General features: G+C 44.0%; 1 protein-coding gene across 4 annotated transcripts in view; it reads left to right on the top strand.

Moving 5' to 3' along the window:
* The first annotated feature begins 260 nt into the window (after positions 1 to 260).
* The window catches only part of DENND3 (DENN domain containing 3), a 45,714-nt gene continuing 28,560 nt past the window's right edge, over positions 261 to 17,414 (top strand). The window contains exons 1-8 of one of the 4 annotated variants that reach the window (XM_081918666.1): positions 261 to 280; positions 2,318 to 2,506; positions 7,416 to 7,695; positions 8,373 to 8,488; positions 9,389 to 9,528; positions 10,319 to 10,430; positions 13,140 to 13,259; positions 15,275 to 15,493. In XM_081918666.1, coding sequence (XP_081774792.1) covers positions 2,423 to 2,506; positions 7,416 to 7,695; positions 8,373 to 8,488; positions 9,389 to 9,528; positions 10,319 to 10,430; positions 13,140 to 13,259; positions 15,275 to 15,493 — 1,071 coding nt within the window. In that variant the 5' untranslated portion in view covers positions 261 to 280; positions 2,318 to 2,422. Of the gene's footprint in view, positions 281 to 1,009; positions 1,064 to 1,888; positions 2,110 to 2,136; positions 2,507 to 7,415; positions 7,696 to 8,372; positions 8,489 to 9,388; positions 9,529 to 10,318; positions 10,431 to 13,139; positions 13,260 to 15,274; positions 15,494 to 17,414 lie in introns of those variants that run through there. The other 3 variants (XM_081918665.1, XM_081918664.1, XM_081918663.1) reach the window with 3 other exon arrangements.

The raw sequence follows: 17,414 nt of genomic DNA, 5'->3' as shown, positions 1-17,414 counted from the left end.
ATGAAATCTAAAAATAAATCCTACCAGGGTTTGTTTTGGTTTTTTTAAATCGATTGCCCTATAACAGCCATAAGAAATACGTCCGGACCCTCCCTCCTTCTTCTGCCGCCCGCGCCGCCTCCGCCCTCCTCCTCCTCCTCCTCCTCCCCGACTTCCTGCCTCCGCGCCGCGGGCAGCCTCTCCCGCTCCTCCCCTGCTCGAGGGAAGCCGCCCGGGACTCCGCCTCTCCCGCCCGCCGAGGCCTCGGCGAAGCCCGGGCAGGGGCGGCGCGGTGGGGCGTGTGGGTGTCCCAGCTGGGGGGAGGCTGGCCTTGGGGACTGGGGGGTGGGTCTGAGGGCGCCCCCTTTTCCTCGGCCGAGGGGAGCCGGCCCTTCTTCCTGGAAGGGGCCGTGTGTGTCTTCCATACCTTCCCCTTTTTAACTGGGCTGAGGAGAGATTGAGTTGGGGGGCGGGCGCCTCCCCATTTTTTTGCCACCCCACTTGGCACTGAGGAGAAGCACCTCAGAGGCAGCTCTTTAGAGGTTTCTCCCAAATTATTATATTTTTTTTGTTTTTTGGCCTTCCCCATTTTGGGGGGTGTCTTTTTTGCCTCCCTCTTTTTGGGGGGTGCCTTTTGGGGGTGTCTTTTTCTTTCCCCCCTTTTGGTTTTTTTTGCCTTCCCCATTTTGGGGGTGTCTTTTTGCCTCCCTCTTTTTGGGGGGTGCCTTTTGGGGGTGTCTTTTTCTTTCCCCCCTTTTGGTTTTTTTTGCCTTCCCCATTTTGGGGGTGTCTTTTTTGCCTCCCTCTTTTTGGGGGGTGCCTTTTGGGGGTGTCTTTTTCTTTCCCCCCTTTTGTTTTTTTTTGCCTTCCCCATTTTGGGGGTGTCTTTTTTGCCTCCCTCTTTTTTTGGGGGTGCCTTTTTTGGGTGTCTTTTTCTTTCCCCCATTTTGGTTTTTTTTTGGCCTTCCCCATTTTGGGGGTGTTTTTTTGCCTCCCACTTTTTTGGGGGTGTCTTTTTGCTTCCCACTTTTTTGAGGGGGGTCAGGAGCTCTCTAAACCATTAAGGAAATATTGGGGAGAGAAGGTGTGTCCCCCCCATTTTCAAAACCACCGGGGCATCTGCTTTCGCTTTCTTGTCTTCGTTTGGGGTGTGTGTGTGCAATAATAATAATAATAATAATAATAATAATAATAAATTTTATTTATACCCTGCCCTCCCCAGCCAAGGCTGGCTCTCAGGGTGGCTAACAACCAATAATAAAAACAAGTTGAATGAATACAACTTAAAAACAAGATTAAAATAAAACCGCTGGCACATTTGCAAAGCTAAGCAAGGTCCTGTACGGTTTCAAATTGGATGTTGGGGTGGGGCGACCATATGTTGAGATTCCTACATTGCAGGGGGTTGGACTAGATGACTTTGGGGTTCCCTTCCAACTCTCCTAGAGTCAGCTTAAGAGAGGACTGCTTCCTCCCCCTCCCACATTATTTTGTGGGTGTTGGGGAGCTGAGCTTGAAGTTAGGGCTATATGCCACCCCCAGTTTCCCAACGAAACCCCCTTCATTGGGGTGTTGTTCATTGGGCCTTCTCAGTAGTGGCGCCCGCCCTGTAGAACACCCTCCCACCAGATGTCAAAGAGAAAAACAACTACCAAACTTTTAGAAGACATCTGAAGGCAGCCCTGTTTAGGGAAGCTTTTAATGTTTAATAGGTTATTTTGTATTTTAGTGTTTTGGAAATTCCCCACAGTGATTGGGGAAGCCCAGCCAGATGGCCGGGGTATTAATAATAATAATAATAATAATAATAATAATAATAATAATAATAATAATAATATTTGAATGTGGTGAGCTGGCCAACAAATTCCCCCTCCCCAAATTTTGGGGTCGGGTGAAGAAATCGGGACGAGGGAGCCCCCCATCTCACCCCCCTTTGGTGTCAATTTTGAGATTAAAAAAGGAAGTGAAAAAATGCACCCAAAATAAGTGAAGAGTAGATCAGGCAACCCCTTCCTTTCCCCTCCATCCCAGGGTGAGCAGAGACTGAAGGCTCCTTTTATTCCTTATTTTGGGACACCCCCCCCTCCCAGTTTCGTTGCAAAGGGTTCTTGGAGACAGAAGTGCCATGGGGTGAGATTTGCTACTCCTTGCAGGTGTCAACTTTCCTTTCGATCCCTCTATCCCTGTTGGTTTTTAACTTTTATCCAGCCCTCTGAGTGAGGAGTTTTCAGAGGCTCCTCCCATAGCGGATGACACAGACCTGGTTTCTTTCTTTCCTTCTCGGAAGCCAGGAGGCTGCTGCCTTCACCTCCATTCTCCTCTTCCCTTCTTTCTACAGGGCTGGAGGAACTGAACTTGGCTGTCCAGGGTCTGTGGGCTGCGTCTGGAAGGGGCAGGAAGCAGCCCGGGTTCCTCGGCTTCTTGCGGGCTCCGCGCCCTTGCTATGGAAGATGTGCTCCCTTCTTCAGTGCTGGAGATCTGCGTGTTGGTCGGTGTCCCTAGAGAAAGGGAAAAGGAAATGTACCAGGTAAAAGGGGGAAAAGGGACTAAGTTGCTATGCTTTCGCAGGGTTGGTGACTGCAGGAGAAAGGTGGAACAAATCGCTTTCTACTCACTCTTGAGATCCGTTTAAAACCAGCGCGGCTGCATTTCTGTGCTATGTAACTGTGCAAAGCTGTTAGCGTGTTCCTGATGCGCTGACAAACTGGTAAATCCACCCTGAGGCTGAGAAGGAAAAAACAACGACAACACAGCTTCTTTCCCACAGATCCCCTTGTATATACATAATAGATTGCAGGAGTTTAAGATTATCTCGCCTGTCTCACTAATTTGTCAACTTCCTTATTTGGCCTTTATTTACATGTTAGGAGCTTGGGGGCAGGGGAAGACATTTTTTTTAAAAAAAAAATATTTCCTTTTGCAAGGTGAGTGTGTTGTTTTTGCAGATTAAAAAAATAAGAAAAAGAAACAACCGCCGCCACTTCCTAAGATGTTGTGAAATGGAGATGTGCCACTTTGCTTTAAAGTGGGCATGTCACCAGCCTGTGACGTGTCATTAGCATGCTGCAACACTTAAGTCTTAATCACCAAGCCCTTATGGTTTCCAGAAGGTTAGCTGTGTTGGTTGCTTGCAGGAAAAACACACACCAAGAATCTTGTGGGACTTTAAAAACCAATAAGCTTATTTTTCTTATATACAGTAGTACCTCGGGTTACATACGCTTCAGGTTACAGACGCTTCAGGTTACAGACTCTGCTAACCCAGAAATAGTGCTTTAGGTTAAGAACTTTGCTTCAGGATGAGAACAGAAATCGTGCTCTGGCGGCGAGGCGGCAGCAGGAGGCCCCATTAGCTAAAGTGGTGCTTCAGGTTAAGAACAGTTTCAGGTTAAGTATGGACCTCCGGAACAAATTAAGTACTTAACCCGAGGTACCACCATATATATATATATATATATAAATATATATAATTTTTTATTAGTTTTTTAACATATCATTTTCAACAGTAATTAAACATGCTTTTACATCTTATACAATTTTTTTTTACTTCCATCAATCACCTCTGAAAATTATCTAATCACTTAATACAGTATATTTCTTACTTTCACTATTACATTTAAATCTCATAACTAATATCTCTATTCTTTTTCTACTTTTCAATGGTTCATATATTTCTCCTTACAAAACTTCTTGTAGTCCTACTAGCGTAATTTGTTGATTACAGTTGCTCTTCAAATAGTTTGTATATTTCTTCCAATCTTCTGTGAATCTCTGGTCCTGCAGGTTTCGAATCCTTCCTGTCATTTTATCTAATTCTGCGTAGTCCATTAATTTTGTCTGCCATTCTTCTTTCGTCCAATAAGCTTAATCATAAGCTTTTGTAGACTTCTCTACTTCATCAGAAGTATCCTCCCTCCAAATTGCCTACTATGTTGCTGTTTTCTTTTCTGATGAGGGCTATTTAAGCAGAACAGCACGTTTGTTGAACAACTATCTTCCATCTGAATTGGTTACAGGTTGTTCTAAAAGTGGATCCACAGCTCCTTTGTTGGTGGGAAGAGTTTATGTGAGGAATGACAACGACTATTTGGCATTGTGACGTTTGTGTGGCCTCTTAAGTAGGGTTAAATAAATAAATAAAGTCCAGTAGCACCTTAGAGACCAACTAAGTTTGTTCTAGGGACGCGGATGACACTGTCGTGTAAACCACTAAGCCTTGGGCTTGCCGATCAGAAGGTCTGCGGTTCGAATCCCTGCGACGGGGTGAGCTCCCATTGTTCGGTCCCAGCTGCTGCCAACCTAGCAGTTCGAAAGCATGTCAAAGTGCAAGTAGATAAATAGGTACCGCTCCAGCGGGGAGGTAAACGGCGTTTCCGTGCACTGCTCTGGTTTTGCTAGAAGCGACTTAGTCATGCTGGCCACATGACCCGGAAAAACTGTCTGCGGACAAACGCCGGCTCCCTCGGCCAGTAAAGTGAGATGAGCACCGCAACCCCAGAATCGTTTGCAACTGGACTTCTTAACTGTCAGGGATCCTTTACCTTTTAAGTTTGTTCTGGGTATAGCTTATACCCAGAACAAACTTAGTTAGTCTCTAAGGTGCTACTGGACAATTTTTTAATATTTATTTTGACTGCATCAGACCAACATGGCTACCTACCTGAATCTAAAGTAGGATGTCACTCATATGACCAGGGTGTCAAACTGATTTATTATCCGCTGAAAACGGCAATATGATTTTGATAAGTACTCTTTTGGTTCCCAGATCCCCTTTCCCGGGCACCACCACTGCTTGCATGCTTAGGCAGTTATATGAAACATCCTTGCCATTTAAATCTTTCTTTTTTCATTGACTGAAAGCTACCCCCATTGGCAGCTGTTCATCTCATGGCTAGACTAGGAATGGGGAAAAGCTGATAGGCATTCTGATAGCCATTGGTAGGTCTTCCCCCTTAACCCAGGGAAGGGCATTGCTTCCTGATCCTGAAGGCGGTTTAATGATTTGCCTAGAGCAGGGGTAAGCCATGTGGTTCCCACCATCACTGGCTGGGGCTAATGGGAGTTGGAGTTCAGCAACAATGGGAGGGGCACCATCTGAAATAGAGTATGATGGAGTGGCCTGGGCACTTCCTATAGAAGACTTCTTCCTATGAGTCAGTTTCAGCAGAATGAGCTGAACTGGTTGCAAAATAGCATGCTTAGTTCGTTTCGCCACCGACATCTTACAAACTGACTTCAGTAGAATGAACTAGATGAAGATCAACGTGCTTAGTTGATTTTATTTGGTTTTATTGGTTGATAATGGTCATGCTTTGCATAGAACTGAAAAGAAAAATGTCTTGAAGCAAGATAGATTTAAGGGTGTCACAAGTTCCTGAGAAACCGGCATAGAATCTGTATTAGTTTAGGATTTCTTGACTTTGCTTCCAATATTGTTAACTACTAGACCAGGCATAGGCAAACTCTGCCATTTTGGGACTACAATTCCCATCATCCCTGACCACTGGTCCTGTTAGCTAGGGGTGATGGGAGTTGTAGTCCCAAAACATATGGAGGGCCATGTTTTCCTATGCCTGTACTAGACCAATAGTCTTAACTGTTTCAGACTTGGGACCCATCTTTAACCTAGATGCGCATTTGGGAACCCATTAATTTATTTATTTTTTACTGTATATTTCTGTGCCATGACTCAGTTACCTCTGAACATGCAAGTTTCATTTAGCTGTCACTGCTAATAGCCGTTGATGAAGCTGTTCTCCACAAACTTATCTAATGCTCTTTCAAAGCCAGTAGACAACATCGCATCTTGTGGAAGTTAATGCCATAAATTAATTGTTTCAAAGTAAATTAATTAATTCAAAAGGCATAATCTTTGTTTCCAAGAACAAGTGTGATGGTGAGAACAGCTTGTAAGATGCAGTTTGGACTGCAGGTATTTTTTGTAAAAATGCAAGTGTACTTTGAACAAGCAACTTAATAAAAAGATTTTTGTTTATGCCAGGACATCACTTCGCGAGCAGACCATAGCCTCAGAAACTTTGGGGGGGAAATGAACTGTGTATTAAATGCCCTGCATAGCAGCAGACCGGCATTGCTTGATCAGTGTATTGACACAAACATTTTAGTTTGTATATACCCCACAAATAACCCATAGATGCATTTTAAATAGAAGGGCACATTCTACTCATGTAAAAACACGCTGATTCCCTGACTGTCTGTGGGCCTGATTTAGAAGGCGATTGGGCCGGATTTGGCCCCTGGGCCTTAGTTTGCCTACCCATGCTTTAAAGCCTCATCTCCTTCCCTACTGATCCCCTTGGGTGTTCAAATGAGCAGAGAAGTCCCTCTTAGCTGTTCCATCACTTTTGAAAGCTTGGGCTGCTGGTGGCCTGGGGAAGGACATTCTCTATCATGCGGGTGGCGCTGTGGTCTAAACCACCGAGCCTCTTGGGCCAGCGGTTCGAATCCCTGCGACAGGGTGAGTGCCTGTTGCTCTATCCCAGCTCCTGCCAACCTAGCAGTTCGAAAGCACGCCAGCGCAAGTAGATAAATAGGTACCGCTATGACGGGTAGGTAAACGGTGTTTCCGTGTGTTCTGGCTTCCGTCACGGTGTTCTGTCGCGCCAGAAGTGGTTTAGTCATGCTAGCTACATGACCCAGAAGGCTGTCTGTGGACAAACGCCGTCTCCCTCGGCCTGAAGCGAGATGAGTGCCGCAACCCCATAGTCGCCTTTGACTGGACTTAACTGTCCAGGGTTCCTTTACCTTTTACCTTTACCTATTCCCTGTGACAGCCACAAAGCTGTGGAGCTCTCTCCCCATAGAGGTGTGTTTGGCATCTTCATCGAATGCTAAAGACATACCTCTACCTTTGCTTTTTTACACCCGGGGTGTCTAGTTTTAGGGCCCACCATATTTTTGTGATGGTAAATTCTTTTGAACTGCTTTTAACATTGCAATTTAATTGCTGTAACCTGCCCTGGGATCTTAGGTTGGAAGGTAGGTAACAAATTGAAATAATAACGTTGCTAATGTTTCATTTAATGTGTATTATTAATTCTTGAAGAAAGAACTGACAGTGGAAAAATACCCAATGGACTTTTGCACCTAGTTAAATGCTCTTGGCTTTAATTTTGAACTAGTAGTCTTAGAGTTTGTTTACTTGGAAGTGCAATCCAACAGTAGAATTCAGTATCAGATACGTGTGCAGAGAGCACCATGTACAAAATGAAGATAATACATAAGAGGATGAAGACTGAAGAAGTAATTATTGCCAAATAATATTAGTAACATTCTTTTAAAAATATTGTTTTAGCTGGGGTGGATTGTTTCATAACAAAAATAAATTGCTGCTAAGTAGTAACAGAAGTAAATTTCTATATGTGAACCATCATTTGGGGACAAAATAAGAATTGTTATTATTTTATTGTTTTTAGGTTGCTCAAAGACATGACATAAGAAGCGTCCCTCCCTTTGAACCAGAAGTGCTTTCTGTTTTTGTACCTCCGTTCATCAGCAAGGAGGATTTGCAAACCACAAATATAAATAGGAATGCGTTCAATAAAGGGAAACGGCGTTCCTTTCGGAAAAAGAAAGAGAAATCCAAGACTGACACTGCAAAAGCTCTGAATGGAGCCCATAAAATTCCCGAGACTGAAGATATTACCATCCCCATAGACATTGACCTTAACGGATTGCCACAGCTTTGTTTTCCAGGTGATGTTGAGCCCCTGTCATTTTAATAATCAGTTTCATGTCTGTTAACGGATAGGATCAATATTGATGCATAAAAGCAGGGGACTTGTAGTGCTTCTGGAAAGTGGGAATCATTTTATTGATGGTAGATAGATACAGTGCTTTTTTTCTTAAAAAAATGTTCAGGGGTACTCTCATTTTCACTCAAGAGAATCACCATTTTATAGTTTAAATCGGGGAAAATAAATTCAGTAAATGGACAAAAGTACAAAGATTCACAAGAGGGACGCAGGTGGCGCTGTGGGTTAAACCACAGAGCCTAGGACTTGCCGATCAGAAGGTTGGCGGTTCGAATCCCCGCGACGGAGTGAGCTCCTGTCTCTTGGTCCCTGCTCCTGCCCACCTAGCAGTTTGAAAGCATGTCAAAGTGCAAGTAGATCAGTAGGTACACCACTCTGGCGGGAAGGTAAACGGCGTTTCCGTGTGCTGCTCTGGTTCGCCAGAAGCGGCTTAGTCATGCTGGCTAAGCGAGATGAGTGCTGCAACCCTAGAGTCGGTCACGACTGGACCTAATGGTCAGGGGTCCCTTTACCTTTACCTATCTTGCCCTTCATCTGAAGATGGCAATTCGTAACTCTGTTCACTACTGCTAACTTTTATTGGCATTGTGCCTTGCAATAAATTGATCTCATTTGCAGGAGGATTTAATATAGCGTTGGAATCCACAGAAGACCGCATCCATTTCCTTGTTTTCACCGACGTCTGTGGTAACAGAACGTATGGTGTTGTCGCACAGTATTACCGGCCTATGCAGGTAGGTTGTTTAGCCTGCTGCTGTGCTCCTAATCCGACAAGCCCAAATGCTGAGCTGATCATTTGCAAATGCTGACCATTCTCAAAATTAGTCATCTAGTGCCTGTATCTTTAGCTACTGCTAAGTTTTTACAGTACAGGGCATACCTCTCTGAAGAAGAAGACCCAGCAGAGTTCTTGATTGTGAGTTCTAGTCACAGATATAATTAGGGCGAATGCTTTCGACTTTGTCAACTCAGGTAACTTGTTCTTAACATGTGACCATAAAGCTGTAGGGGGGCTTTTGTAAGCAGAACATGGGAATTCCCAAAAGAATAGAACACCGTATAACACTGGCCCAGTACATTTCCGAGCACAATTCAAAGTGTTGGTGCTGACCTTTAAAGCCCTAAACGGCCTCGGTCCAGTATATCTGAAGGAGCGTCTCCACCCCATCGTTCAGCCCGGACACTGAGGTCCAGCTCCGAGGGCCTTCTGGCGGTTCCCTCCCTGCGAGAAGTGTGGTTACAGGGAACCAGGCAGAGGGCCTTCTTGGTGGTGGCACCCTCCCATCAGATGTCAAGGAAATAAACAAATATCTGAAGGCAGCCCTGTATAGGGAAGTTTTTAATGTTTGATGTTTATTGCTTTTAATGATGATGATGATGATGATAATAATAATATACTGTTGGGAGCTGGCTGGGGAAACCCAACCAGATGGGCATGGTATAAATATTATTATTATTATTATTATTATTATTATTATTATTATAGAATAAGAATGGGTCTTGAGTGCCTAATTTGTACTGCAACATGTTCTTAAAGTCAACATTATGTCCTGTATTTTGTAAATGTGCTTCTTGATTTTCCAAAACTGAAAATTTTTGACAAGTGCCTAAAGTAACATGCATTTTTCTTGCAGGATGCCCACATCTTCTATAATGGACAAGCTTCTTGGGAAACGGCAAAGAGCTCCAGATCTGCTTCATATTTTGTGCCATTTGCGGTGTGCATCATATCTAGGTATCCCTACTTCAATGCCCTCAAAGACTGTCTGTCCTGGTAAGGATTATGATCTAAGCTACTTCAATGGCAGTAACTTGCACCCATAGCTTTGATTTTATTTGTTACAGAAGCTGTCAAAATATGCTATATTAGAGTGAGAGAGCTTTTAGTGATCAATTACAACTGTTGGGAGGCAAAGGAAGCCAAATTAAGGCAGCAGATTCACCTATTTGTAGGCAGCACTGCAGCATTTTGCTTGAACGGTCTCTGTCTTCACAATCGGTGTGTAACAGGAAAGGATTTATTTTAGAACTGTCCTTCCAAGTAGGTTTGCAGATTGGAAGGAAAGTATTCCCCAACAGGTAGTCGAAGGCAGTGCTATAATTAATCAATGTCCTTATAGGTCGAAATGAATTGGGTTCCCTGTGTTCAGAACTGCACTTAAAATATATTTCTTTCAATGGTTATTCAGAGGTTAGTGATGGTTGTAAGCATGGATTTAGTCTGTTGCAGTTATGTATATTGTGATGCATTTTGATTTATTTAACAAAATTTATATACCGCTTACTCAAGCTAAAGACAATCTAAAATAGTCATTAAAATACTGATGAAAGCGAGGCACATATTTAGATATATATAAATATATATATTTAAAGTATATCTAAGTATATTTCGTTGGAGCAAAGCAATTTTTAGCAGGCACCAAAAACAACACAAAGAAGGACTGCAGTAAGTTGGTGGATATATACTGTACAGAAAAAAACATACTTTGAGAATTTTACTAAAAGTAATTTTGCCTTCTACTGACATATGCTTCACTTCTATTTGCTTTTTTTTATTATTTCAGCTTATTGACACAATTGAAGTCTTACAAGGATTTAGATGTTGATAACTATATAAAAGAATTCGCCGCCAGGCTGTGTTTAATCCCCACTCCTCCTCCAGGACCTTTGCACTTGGTAATTCTGCAAGATACTACATTTTATTCTGCTGTATATTAGCTTCCTTAGTGTTTGTCTGGAAATGAAGGAACTTAAAATAACCCTGTTCTGAAGAACTTGGTTCATGACTGGTGCTCAGAAGAGCAAAGGTTCATGGCCACTTTCCCTTCCTCTCTTATTTTTTCCTAGGCCAGCATGGTGTAGTGGTTAAGAGCGGTGGATTGGTAATCTGGTGAACTGGGTTTGCTTCCCCGCTCCTCCACATGCAGCTGCTGGGTGACCTTGGGCCAGTCACACTTCTCTGAAGTCTCTCAGCCTCACTCACCTCACAGAGTGTTCGTTGTGGGGGAGGAAGGGAAAGGAGAATGATAGCTGCTATGAGACTCCTTCAGGTAGTGATAAAGCAGGATATCAAATCCAAACTCTTCTTCTTCTCCTCCATTCTTCATTTTCCCCTCCAGACCAAATTTACCCTTCAATTTGTTGTCTACAGTGGTACCTTGGTTCTCAAACTTAATCCGTTCCGGAAGTCTGTTCCAAAACCAAAGCGTTTCTAAACCAAGGTGCGCTTTCCCATAGAAAGTAATGCAAAACGGATTAATCCGTTCCAGACTTTTAAAAACAACCCCTAAAACAGCAGTTTAACATGAATTTTACTATCTAACGAGACCATTGATCCATAAAATGAAAGCAGTAAACAATGTACTGCAGTCATACAATCATTCAATCAGTCAGTAGCTGAACTGGGTTACACACAGTCACAAAAATGAAAAAGAGCCGCAGAAGCAAAAATGCAAAATAAATAACAAAAACAGACAGACCTCAGTGTAACACTTAAAACGGAAGTGTGGCACTCAAATTGGAAGCATAACACTCAAAACAGAGCACGTTCGACTTCCAGAAAAAGTCTGCAAACCGGAACATTACTCTAGATTCAGGTAGGTAGCCGTGTTGGTCTGACGCAGTCAAAATATGTATAAAAAACAAAAAAATTATGCAGGCCCAGGGAAAAATAAGAGAGGAAGGGAAAGTGGCTTGCAGCAATTTTAAAAACACACTTTCGGAATCAGTTAAAACAGATTATAGTCAACAGAATGGGGGGGGCGTGTCCTAGAATGCATATCTCTGTTGTCAAAGAGAGGTGCACTTTCAGCGTATCAAGAAAACTACACAATGAAGGTGCCTTGACACCAGACAGCAGCAGGCTTGTGTCTGCAAATTCAGGTCACCCCTGCCATTCGCAATAATATAGGACAGTGGAGTTTCAGTGGAGAGACGATGTTTGGGAACATCTTGTCTCTGCATTCCCTCTCTCCCTCCCATGTTATTTTGACTGTAGGGGAGGGAGGAGTTGCAGGGGGGAAATGGGGGTGTGTGGGAGGGAATGCTTTAGCTCTCCCTATCTTCTGCTTTTCCTGCTGGAAATCGCCTTTCCTACTTCTTTACTGCTATTTGGCAGTAATCCATGTTTGAAGATTCAAGTTCTGTTCTTGTCCTACACATTTCTGCCTTCTGTGTTCCCTGTCTTTTAGGACCTCTATTTCTACTCTGCTTTTAGGACTGGATTTTTAGGTAGTGGCGCTGTGGGTTAAACCACAGAGCCTAGGACTTGCCGATCAGAAGGTCGGCGGTTCGAATCCCAGCGATGGGGTGAGCTCCCGTTGCTCGGTCCCTGCTCCTGCCAACCTAGCAGTTTGAAAGCACATCAAAGTGCAAGTAGATAAATAGGTACCACTCTGGCAGGAAGGTAAATGGTGTTTCTGTGCGCTGCTCTGGTTCGGCCACATAAACCAGAAGCTGTATGCCAGCTCCCTCAGCCAATAAAGCGAGATGAGCGCTGCAACCCCAGAGTCGGTCACGACTGGACCTAATGGCCAGGGGTCCCTTTACCTTTAAAGAGGAATAATAGAGGTTATCCTTATTTTGCAGGACATGACATAATTCATTGAAGAATGTGCGTTTCTGGGGGTTTTTTTGTTTTCAGTGCAGACTGTAGGAGTTTGCATTCAATCTTCATTCTCTCTCTTTGTCTAGAGCCTGTCTAGGGTCTGGGTTGAGCCTTTGTCAATAGGTATCTGATCACAACAGTTTTCAGGGTTTATTCCAGTATTTGGCAATCATGGGAATACAGAACAGTTTTGTAGTCTCCCCTAGGGCCTTTAGTCTGTGTGAGAACTTGTCACCGAGTGATGCAATTTAATGTAAGTTTTCTGTTTGTGTTATAGTATCTGAGCCTGTATTGCAACTGCTCATGATTGTGCTTGAAATAATAATAATAAATAATAAACATAAGTTCTACAGGAGTTATTAACTAAATCTCATCTTACTTAACACCAGAATTTGCATTTGTTTTCACGGTTCATCCGCTCAGTAATGCAACTGTTATTTTCTCTTCCCGCCCCCTCTCACATGAATTAACATTTCCTTGCTCAGAAAGGGATTAGACTAGACGGCTCATTATCACAGTAGATGTCAGATAAGTTTAATCTATTGTCAAATTCTCCGGTTGCTTTGTTTAGTCCCTTCCTGTAGTTGAGCAAATAAAAAAGCTTGTTCATTTGGACAAAGAAATGTACTATAATATTGCAGATCTGTGAGTGTTCTGCATGCAAAAGCAGTCTTCTTGGGCCTGTTTTCACTGTTTTTGTTTGTAAAATAAATTGTAGTTGCACTTTGCGGTTATGACACAAAAAATAGCTGACCACCCACCTCTGTTGTTCCTCCTAGATATTTAATACGAAGCCTCTCCAGGTAATATTTCCATCTCCGGAGGATCCTGACAGCCCACTTATTGATCTGGATCTACACCTTCCCTTCCTATGCTTCAAACCGGAACAGGTGTTACAGGTATAGCATGGCTGTCTTGTTTTTAAGCAGGTGGAAACTGGATCCGTGTATACCGTATTTTTCGCTCTATAGGATGCACATTTTCCCCTCCAAAAATTAAGGGGAAATGTGTGTGCGTCCTATAGAGCGAATGCAGGCTGCGCCGCTAAGCCCAAAGCCAGAACAGGAAGACGGAGCACTGCGGAGCGCTCCGTCTTGCTGCTCTAGCTTGGGGACGGCTGCGTGCACAGCCTCTCCAGGGCAGCGGGGTGCCTTCACCCCGCTGTCCTGCAGAAGCTAGCAAGGCTGTTCCCAAGCCAGAACAGCGAGGCGAAGGGCTCTGTCTCGCTGCTCTAGCTTGGGGACGGCTGCGCGCAAAGCCTCTGCAGGGCAGCGGGGCGCTGCGCTCCAAAGGCTTCAGGGATCTTTGAGGCTGGTGGTGGGGGAAAGCAGCGCTTCCCCTCACCGCCAGCCCCACAAGCTCTGGTGAATGTACCTTGAACGCACCTTGTTTTAGAGGGGGAGAACAAGATTTTTTTTTTCCTGTTCTCCCCCTCCTATGGTCTGGTGCATCCTATGGTCCAATGGAGCGAAAAATACGGTAGTTTGTGGGAGTTGCACAGAATTACCTTGCACTCCAAGGCCCCCAAGCCCTTCCCCTGAAAATAACTTCACACTGACACGTAATTTTAGTTTAAGTTATTGGGCAAAATTTAGGCCACAACTTTATCGATTACAGCAAAGTGAGCAGTGTTGGCTTACGCATTGGCAACAGACTATAACTGACTCCTGCCTCTCTGGCTGGGAGTCTGAAAGTGTAAACACCAAACAAGGGAGCAACATCGGTGAAGACCAACGACGCTCACCCCGGGGTTCCTGCGGTCCTGGCATGGCCCTAGCCCCTCAAGCGGACTTCGGACGAGATCCAGGACCCCCAGATTCCTTTACCGGAATACCCTTCTTCATGGAGGGGCAGGTGATGTCCGCACCTCCCCTCCCACACACTTCAATAAGCCAATGCCTCACCGCCAAACCTTACAAAGTTGTGACGATTGCTAAGGGGGTAGGCGAAAACCAAGTGGCTACATCCAATCTGCCAAATGGAAAAATTCCTACCCAGCACTTGCTCCAAAACAGGCGACCCAATCCGAAGCAAGGCCAAAGCAGCAGCACCTAAAATTAGGGAGGGAGGGCAGGTGTTCGGCAGCGCGAATGCAAGTACGCTGCGCTGCCGCTTTTATAGGCCCCAGGAATCGCGCCAACTTCCCTGATTGGCCCAAACAGCCTGGCGCGATCCCGGGGCCCAACGGTTAAGGCTTGGGCCACTCCTGGCAACAACTCTCCCAGCCATGGTGTCTTAGGGGCCCGCACACAACCAGGACCCTCATTAAGGAGGATCCCATTTGTAAATAATTTCAGCCTAATGCCCTTGTTCTGAATGAGTGAAATGGGCCTCTGGCAGGGAGCGTGCGAGAAGACATACCATACTTTTAACAACGGGAACACAGCGATCCCCATAACCAGGCAAGTCTCGCCCGCCTTTCCATAGCGAGACCAGGGCTTTGACAGGATCGCCGTAAATACTGAATGCTCATAGTGGCAGTGAGAGTAAGAAGTAAGTGGGATGTTGCCAGTTCAATTCTCCTTCCATCTTTCTGCTAGACGGGATGTAATAAGAGTTACTGAGATGAGGGCCTTCTTGGTAGTGGCACCCGCCCTGTGGAATGCCTTCCCACCAGATGTCAAAGAGAAAAACAACTACCAGACTTTTAGAAGACATCTGAAGGCAGCCCTGTTTAGGGAAGCTTTTAATGTTTAATAGGTTATTGTATTTTAGTGTTCTGTTGGAAGCCGCCCAGAGTGGCTGGGGAAACCCAGCCAGATGGGCGGGGTATAAATTATTATTATTATTATTATTATGACTTTTGTAAAGTATGCCAAGCACTTAAAATTTGTTAAATAAATGATAAGGTGCTTTTACGCTGAAGCTCTCCTTATATGGAATTTATGGTGGCCTGTTTCCCCTCCCTTTCCAGATCATAACCTGCATTTTAACAGAGCGGAAGATTGTTTTATTTTCCTCTGACTGGGCATTGCTGACCCTCATATCCGAGTGCTTCATGATGTACATCCACCCTATTCAGTGGCAGCACACCTTCGTACCCATTCTGTCTCGTCAGATGTTGGATTTCGTCATGGCTCCTACATCCTTCCTCATGGGATGCCACATTGATCATTTTGGAGAGGTTTGCAAGGTCTGCTGTGGGTCATTTCCAGTTCTGTTTCTCTGCTTCTCTCACCTATAAAATGCATTCAGAGGTACAGGTAACTCCACATTTGTGCTGGAGTTGCGTTCTGGGTTACTGCCCACTTGCATGGGATCAGAAGCCCATTGAAAAAGCCTGTGAACCCCTTTTTCTACCTCCATTCCACCCTTTTAGTGACGTTCCAGTAATGTTCTTATGACTTATCCAGGTCACTTCCAGGTATGTATTTATGGGACCGCCTCTCCTGGTCTGCCCTGCAGAAGACCTTAAGGTCCATGAATAACCATAGTTTAGAGGTCCCGGGCCCTAAGGAAGTCAGACTATCCTCCACCACGGCCAGGGCCTTCTCAGTGATGGCTCCAACCTGGTGGAATGCTCTGTCCCATGAGACCAGGGCCCTTCAGGATTTAACCTCCTTCTGTCAGGCCTCTAAGACAGAGCTATTCCGCCTGGCCTTTAATCTGAATTCAGCCTGATCTTTTATTTCCCTTCTCTTCCCTCCCCCTACCCCTTTTATGAAGATCCCACAGCTAATTCTCCCCCTGGCCTCCTCGCTGGCCCAAGTAGGACCAATTCAGCCAGCTAGACCTGGGGATTATCTAATGCTTATCTAATAGGAATTAAAAATGGAAAATGGTTTATACGAACACATGGTATTATAGATAACTGGGCCCTTTTGAAGAGATTACGCATTTAATAATATTCGTCATGTGCACCCATTTAATCTGCTTCTTAGCTGTGCTGTGGCTGCAACCCCAGATAACCAACCGAGTGGCAAAGGACGAACTTCTCTGCCACTGTTCCTACCTCCTGAATTCTGGATCTCACTCGCACTGCTATTGCCATGATTGCTCTGTAAATCCCCTGACATTTCTCATAATTGCTGCCACCACCAGTGCAGTCTCAGGTCAGACCCTTTCACAGGGGATTATAAATGCTGGTTCATCTTCCAGGGAACCCTGAGAGTTAGCTCATTTCCTGTTTTATAGGGTTGTGGCCGTGCTCTAAAGAATTGGCTCCCGTTCTCAGCCTTCACATCTGAAAGGACTCTTCAGTCTTTTCGGAATGGGAAGATTAGTGTAGGATATTTTCACACGAGTCCAAGCGGCTCCCCAGCGAGGCTGAGATAGACTGGATGGAAAGACAGGAGGTTGCCTTTTTCTGAGTGAGACATTTGCCCCATCTATCTCGGACTGACAGTGGTTCTTTGGGGTTTCAGATGGGCGTCTCCTGTAGTTGAACCAAGACTTTTTGCATGCAAAGTATAGTCTCCACCACTGATCTCCTCCCCTCGGTTTGAACTGTGTTCTAATATTTTATCCACAGATAAGATCAATGCTTTTGTTCATAGATTATTGCTCTGTGACAGGGTGGATTTGATTTAAATCAAATCGATTTAAATCACTTGTCAGTAAGACTTGATTTAAATCCCCCCCCTCTTTTTACAGAAAGACTCATTCTTGCAGGTATAATCTTAATATTTACAACCAGATGAAGGTTTCATTTTTGGAATAATAAATTTTCAGAGCAGTTTTTACAGTTATTTCAAAAATTACTGATTTGGTTATACTATTAGAAATACATAGGCAGGTAATTATGAAATTATTGTGAGGTTTAATAAGTTAATTGTTTATATCTGGACAATTTTTCTGCTGTACTTTATTGGAAGAAGAAAAATAATAATTTTCTTAATAACAATTTAAACAATTTATTTAACTAAAACAATAGCATTATAGCATATATATACATGTTTGTTAACTGATGTGGTTAAACATTTAAAAAAATACAGCTTAGACTGAGTTTTAGCACACATGAAAAACGTAAAACAAATCCTTATTTCCTGATGAATAGCCTTTGGAGTATAATGTAACTTAAATAGAAAACTATATTTAGAAAGGTTTTTCCTCCA

The sequence above is a fragment of the Podarcis melisellensis genome, assembly GCF_964234715.1.
Source record: "Podarcis melisellensis genome assembly, chromosome: 7".
NCBI classification, from domain to species: Eukaryota; Metazoa; Chordata; class Lepidosauria; order Squamata; family Lacertidae; genus Podarcis; species Podarcis melisellensis.
This window is presented reverse-complemented; position numbering and strand designations above follow the sequence as displayed.